Here is a 7119-nt window from a genome sequence, read left to right as displayed (position 1 = left end):
GAAGGGACCTTGTAGATCTTCAAGTCCAACCCCCTGCCTGGGCAGGAGAAAAAAACTGGGCTCAAATGACTCCAGCCAGGTAGGCATCAAGCCTTCTCTTAAAGACCCCCAGGGTAGGAGCCAGCACCACTTCCCTTGGAAGTTGATTCCAGATCCTAGCCGCCCTAACCGTGAAGTAGTTCTTACGGATGTCTAATCTAAACCTCCTCTCCAACAACTTGTGGCCGTTATTCCTTGTTATGCCAGGGGCGCTAGGGGAAACAAGGTCTCTCCCAAACCCTTCTGGTCCCCCCTAGTGAGTTTATAGACAGTCACCAGGTCCCCCCTCAGCCTTCACTTGTGAAGGCTGAACAGGTTCGGGTCCCACAGTCTCTCATTGTAGGGTCTTCCCTGTTGTCCCCAGATCATGCGGGTGGCCCTCCTCTGGACCCTCTCAATGTTGTCCACATCCCTCCTGAAGTGCGGTGCACAGAATTGGACGCAGTACTCCAGCTGTGGCCTGACCAGTGTCGTGTAGAGGGGGAGGATCACCTCCTTGGCCCTACTTGAGATGCATCTGTGGATCAAGGACCCAAAGGCATCAGGGCTTAATCTTACTCCAATGGCTAAAATTCTGCAGGATCAAGTCCTGCCCATGCCACTCTAGAAACTGAGGGATTATACTGGATGTGAAGATGTCCCAGGAGGAAACAGGTGACTTTAAAATGGTAAAGGGGGCTGTGCATAAAAATAGCAAGATTCTTTCTGATGCAAATGAAAAAAATGAAAAACATAATTTTTTGATCTTCCTTTCCATATCATCACTTTATTTACATCATCCATGTATTGTTGTTCTAAATAAGTTTTCCTTTTCTTTCAAAATCTCAGCATACACTTAGTCCTGAAGAAACGGTAAGGAACTTTACCAATGAATAAAATTCAATATTCTTAAGCACAAAGGGATATACACAGAAATTACCTGCAGGTAAATTTTGTTTCAGCTTCACATTTTTCTGCACATTCTTCTGGATTGCTTGTTTTATAAATATGTTTATTGTGACTAAGTATCCAAGCACCTTCTGTTCTTACATAGTTGTCTAGTAAACTTCCTTGCACTAAAAGAAGAAAAAGAGAGGAGATTAACAATGAAGATTCCATAATAAACTGTGTGTTGATTTAAATCCCATTTGTATATGCTGTTGACAAGTGAAGTCACTTTCATTAGTCGCAATCAGGATTAATGGTGACAAACTTGGAATAACTTCAATTGTGCTCACATGGTAATAGTTGGCATCACTGGAGGAGGTGAGAAGGATTATAGAACATGCAGAGGATGTAATCTGGAGCAGAGTAGTGTAGCACTTTAAAGACAAGTACAACCACTTGAAATAGATGCATAGAGTATTTGAGCACAGAAAGGGATTCAAAGGTGTGCAAAAAGTGACATTTGAATTATAATATTTTTTATACCCATATTTTAGAGAAACTGAAGGGGGAAGTGGTATTATTCAATTGCTGACACAGACCCATAACTATTGGGCCTGTGCAAAGTGGCTAGTATTCGCTTTGGATTCGGCCAATTGGGGGACAGTGATTCAATTTGGTGATTTGAATCACTGTCCTAAATCAATCTGGCCACCACCAAATTGGCTGAATCTCTGAATCAAACACATCCTCTGCCCACCCCCTCAGCCCCTTCAATGGCTGCCCTGCCCAGCCCCAGCTGGTAAGGGTGGGGCTGTTTTGGGGGCTTTTTTTAAGTGCCGGGACACTGGGGCCAGGCTGGGCAGCCATTGACAGGGCTGGGAGAGTGGGCAGAGGATGGGGGCTCATGGTAGAGCCCCCCCCATGCAGCGCAGGGCAGTGCGGGGCAGCAGGGATCACCCCCACCTTCACCTGGCAGGAGCCGGTGAGTATGGGTTTTTTTGGGTTTTTTTAAAGAGTTGGGAAGCTGGGTCTGGGCAGGGAAGCCACTGATGGGGCTGGGAGAGGGTGGGGGTCAGTGGGGCACTCAGGAGGGCTGGGGGACCAGGCAGGGGGTGGGGCCTGGTGGGGGTCCCTTCTCCCTTGCCCCCTACTTACCTGCACAGAGCCTGGGTCCAGCTCCCTGTGCCGGTGAGTGGGGACTGTCCATAACACCAAATCTCCAAATCTTTCTCCAAATCTTTTATAAATTGATTTGGAGGCTTGGAATCAATTTGGACCTTTTAAATGGTCTCCAATTCAGTTCTCATTCAAAGACTCAGCTGCTGAATTGGGCCAAATCTCCTCCGAATTGAATCAGCACCTGAAGTTTCACACAGCCCTTATAGCTATCCACCTGGAATATATTGGCAGTTTGGTTTTATTGGCCACATCTTGGTCCCTTATCTTCAATTGTTTTACAAGACAGCTGCAACCTTTGGGCTTTCAGCATGGTCACTTACAATACCATATTTATTGTTGTTATAATAGCTCTAGGCTTGAGCAGCTTTTATAATCAAGCTGCCAACATGTGTTTTCAGTTGTAACGTAAGATTGTGACTTCAACATCAGGTTCAGACCTGATGATGAAAGTATTGCATTTGTTAGTTTGTCTATCTCTGTCTCAGCTGTGCAGTTGGTCCAGTAAAAGAGGTCACACTAAGAAATATTTGCCTCTTGGTAAATAAATTAATTTTGTCATCTCAAAGCTACAGATGCATGAAAAGGTGTTGGATAAACATGCTACAATGTTTTACATCTTTATGAGCCAATTAGCTTCCAATTGTTCATTCACAGTCTCTCTTGTTAAGGAATTTGCCACCTAATTGGTTTTCATCTGCTATTTATACAAATGCAGAATGCCTTTTCATGGTTTCTTTGCTGTTTTTAACAGTAGGGTTAGGGAGTGGACTACTTATGTGATTCAAATAAGGATATTATTGCCAAAGATTTCATACTAAGATTTGTCCAATTTATATGAAATTTCTTCCCCGGAAGTCAGCACAAGACCTATACAGCACTTAAAATCATTCACATCTTAAGATTAGTCTCTGTACAGGGTTGAAAATTAGAGTTATTCCACATACAGCAACTGATGGGACTTACTTCTTAGTGACTACAGTAGATATAATTAAATTGAAGACATGCATGAGAGAGACTAATACAGCATAGATTTATTCACAATCATTAAAAAATGACACAACTGTGATGTAACAAAGGAGAGAAAAGGAGTAGGAAATAACCAAGTCATGTAAATCACACAGTCCTTTGGAGAAAATAGAGTCTGAAGGAGAAGAGATAGTAGATAATTTTGTTCTAATGTTTTCTTCTTACTCGCTTTGGGCTGCTAAGAACATCATTCATAAGCCTCCTGCACCATAGTTTTTACAATTTTTTACCAATTTAGCACTTCCTCAACCTAAAATGTAGGGTATGTGCTTCTGAGTCTTACTTCTAAGACCACCAGAACCCAGGTTAGGCACTTAGGCCAGCAGTCAGCAAGGTCTGTAGTGGTAATCCAGGTCCAAGGCAAGACAAAGCTTCTAATCAGGCTGCTGCCACTTCTTCCAGCCACACAGCAAGGGAAAAAGTTATACAGGCCAGATCCAATGGCTCCAAGTCTGGATCTGGATCATAGGCCATATGTTACCAACCCCTGACCTCTTTGCTCATACATGGGGATCTTTACAGTAGGATCCAAAACAACCATGAGGCTGAGCAGCATACTGCCTAAGCTCATTAAATATTAAAAAGTCATTGGGTAAAATACAGAAACAGTGTTTGAAGCAGGGACCAGAAGCCAGATCACTCCCCTTTCAGGTGAGTAGCCTTATCACCACTTCCTTCTTGCACCATCTCGCCATCTCTCTTTCTTTCTCTTGCCCACCAAAACTTGAAACTGTTTCTGCATAGTGGCACAGTTGCAAATGGAGATGTGGGGAGGAAGTATCTGCCTTCCCCCTCCTTCTCCAGTAGCCTAATGATCAGGACATGCACTTCCTTGGGAGCTGAGAGATGTCAGTTTCATAAATTTTGTAGACATTAGGGACTGGAAGGGGCCTTGTGAGATCATTGAGTCCAACCGCGCTGCCAGAGGCAATAAGTCTGTGTGGATCTAATGATCTCAGCAAGATAAACATCCAAACACCTTGCACCACCTCTGGGGGGAGTCTGTTCCAGACCTTGGACACTTGAACTGTAAAGAAGTTTTTCCTTATATAGAGTCTGAATCAGCCTTCTAGAAGTTCGTGGCCATTAGACCTAGTTATCCCTTGGGGAGCCCTGGTGAACAAGTGTTCTCCCAGATCCTGGTGCACCCCTTATATACTTATAGGCAGCCACCAAGTCCCGTCTGAGCCTTCTCTTCACCAAGCTGAAGAGTTCCATGTCCTTCAGCCTTTCCTCATAAGGCTTGCACTCTTGGCCTTTGATCATACAGGTTGCTGTCCTCTGGACTCTCTCGAGCCTATCCACATCCCTTCTGAAGTGGGGGGACCCAAAACTGGATGCAGTACTCCAGCTGTAGCCTCACTAAGGCCAAGTAAAATGAGAGGATGACGTCTCTGGTTTTGCTTGAGATGCATTGGTGGATACATGCCAGAATTTGGTTTGCTGTGCTGGCCACAGCATTGCATTGGGGGCTCATGTTCATCTTGTGGTCAATCAAGACCCCCAAGTCTCTTTTAGTCATGGTGCTAGTAAGTGTAGCACCGCTGAGCCTATAAGTTTGATGCTGTTTTTTTCTCCCAAGGTGAAGTACCCTGCATTTCTCTACATTGAATGCCATCAAGTTTTGGTCTGCTCACTTTGCAAGTGTGTCCAGGTCAGCCTATATCCCCAGCCTGTCCTCCAGCATGACCGCCTTCCCCCATAGTTTAGTGTCATCCGTGAACTTTGCCAGTCCTCATCTGATCAAGATCATTAATGAAGATATTGAAGAGTACCAGCCTGAGCACTGAGCCCTGGGCGATTCTACTGGTAACCTTGCACCACATTGATTTGTTCCCATCAATTGGTACCCTTTGGGTCCGACCCTGGAACCAGCTGCCCAGCCATTGGCCTGTAGATGGTTGATGCCACATTTCTCCAGCTCAGTCATGAGAACATCATGGGAGACCAAGTCAAAGGCCTTCTTCAAATCCAGATAAATGACATCAACTTTGTCTCCCTTGTCCAGGCAATGTGTCACCTGATCATAGAAGGAGATGAGGTTGGTCAGGCAAGACATTCCAGTAATAAAAACATGTTGGTTGGCATTCAGTAGGTTGCTTTCCGTTAGCCTGTTGCAGATGGATCCCTTGCTAATTTTCTCCAAAATCTTTCCAGGGATGGATGGCAGACTGATAGGTCTGTAATTCCCTAGATCTTCCTCCCTCCCTTTCTTGAAGATTGGGAGCATGTTGGCTCTTTTCCGGTCTTCCGGTGCATCACCCAAGTGCCATGAGCTTTCAAATATCTTGGCTATAGGGCATGCTATGATGTCCACCAGCTCTTTTAAGACTCTCGGGTGCAATCCATCTGGGATGTGGAGTTATGGGTGTCAAGCCGCTTGAGGTGTTCTCTCACTTGATCTATGTCAATTGTGGGCCTGTCTCCCGAGCCATGGGTGTTTTGTGGCCTGTCTGACAGCATGACCTCCTTGGGTGGATGGAAAACTGATGCAAAGTAATCATTTAGTAGATTTGCCTTTTCTTGGGTGTCAAATGTCAGTGGCCCCATTTGATCTCTCAGGGAGGCAATGTTGCTTTTGTACTTTCTCCAACTTCCCACATATCTGAAGAATGACTTTTTGTTATCCTTGTTTCTGATGGGTAGCCCGCGTTCAGTTACTGCTTTGGCTTTTCTGGACCGCTCCCTACAGGTACGGGCTAGCGCTGAGTAGTCCTCCTTGGTGATGATTCCAGTTTTACATCTGGTGTAGGCTTCTTTTTTAAGTTTCAGGAGACCCAGAAGTTCCTGGCGGAGCTAAGGGAGCTTCCCTGCCCTCTGCATTTCCTGTGGGACAGGATGAACTTCCCTTGTGCTTTGAGGATTGAGTTCTTTAGGAACAACCATTCCTCATGGACTCCCCTTCCCAGGGGGCCATGGTCCCTTAGTGTCTGACTGACCAGTCTCCTGAGTTTGTGAAAGCCAGCCTTTCCAAAGTTATGGATTTCTGTTTTACTGAGGGATTTGCCCACCCTGCATTAGACAGAGAAAGTAATCAAATCATGGTCACTGCCACCAAGCTTGCAGAGATTTGATGGTGGGGGGGGGGCATTGCTGCTATCTCCTTTGGCAATGTTTGAAAGAAAGAAGTTGCCAGCACTGAATTTCATAGGAAACCTGGCCTTGTAGGTGTGCTTAATGGATTAGGCCCCTTTGAGAAGTTAGGTGGAAGAACTCCTGATTTCTGGATTCCAATCAAATGCCAACATCAACTAGATGCCGAACTCCTCAGCCTTATCAAAACTGAGGTGATGCTAGGTAACAGTTAAAGCATCTCCAAGGTTAGAGCAGCAGTTGAACAGGGGTTTTCAGGTTTGCAGATTTAAATTAAGGCATATAAATTCTGCCAAGTCCTTTTGGGATCTGGCCCTCATCCTTTCTATGCCCTATGTGTCTTCTGTACACATTGTGGTGGGGACACCATTCCCCTACCTCAATGCAATGTTGTGGGTGAGGGAGGGGTTGGGGAGAGGTAAATACATGAAAGCTTGTGAGGCACTTCAAATACTACAATGATGTGGCTAGTAAATACCATAGATAGCTTACATAATGAACAAGCTATGAGGTTCTCTTCCCTAGCACCCAGTTGCTGAATTATACAGCCATGGGTATGTATGTCCCTAGAATTTACAAGTGACATACATATATGTGACTGGCTTGTTTAAATTTCTTGGGCCACTTTTGGGTTTATAACAAATAGGAGTGTAATATAAACCCAGGATAGCCAACCTGTAGCAGAGGTACCAGAGGTGATAAAGGCAGCCTCTCTGTGTGGAACGTGGCAGAATGGGGAAGGGTCAGGCATCACAAGATAGACAGGGAAGGGAGCAAAAATCAGAGCAGCAGATAAGGCAGGAGAAGGGGGTCAGAGTGGCATTCAGGGAAGGTAAAGGGCTAATTTGTGACCCAGACTGCTCTAAACAATGCATATCCTAGTTTCATAGTTTCTAGGGTCGGAAGGGACCTGAG

At 45.1% G+C, this 7119-nt stretch overlaps 1 protein-coding gene across 4 annotated transcripts in view; it reads right to left on the bottom strand.

Annotated features, from left to right (window-relative positions):
• Positions 1-7119, bottom strand: part of PLG (plasminogen) — a 63540-nt gene that overhangs the window by 50352 nt on the left and 6069 nt on the right. For all 4 annotated transcript variants that reach the window (XM_019527496.1, XM_019527497.1, XM_019527498.1 and 1 more), the window contains exon 2: positions 959-1094. In XM_019527496.1, the coding sequence (XP_019383041.1) occupies positions 959-1094 (136 nt within the window). The remainder of the gene's footprint in view (positions 1-958; positions 1095-7119) is intronic.

This window comes from Gavialis gangeticus, unplaced genomic scaffold (genome assembly GCF_001723915.1).
Source record: "Gavialis gangeticus isolate Ggan-Ray unplaced genomic scaffold, GavGan_comp1, whole genome shotgun sequence".
NCBI classification, from domain to species: domain Eukaryota; kingdom Metazoa; phylum Chordata; order Crocodylia; family Gavialidae; genus Gavialis; species Gavialis gangeticus.
The sequence above is the reverse complement of the archived record's forward strand: the minus strand, read 5'-3'. Positions and strand labels throughout refer to the sequence as shown.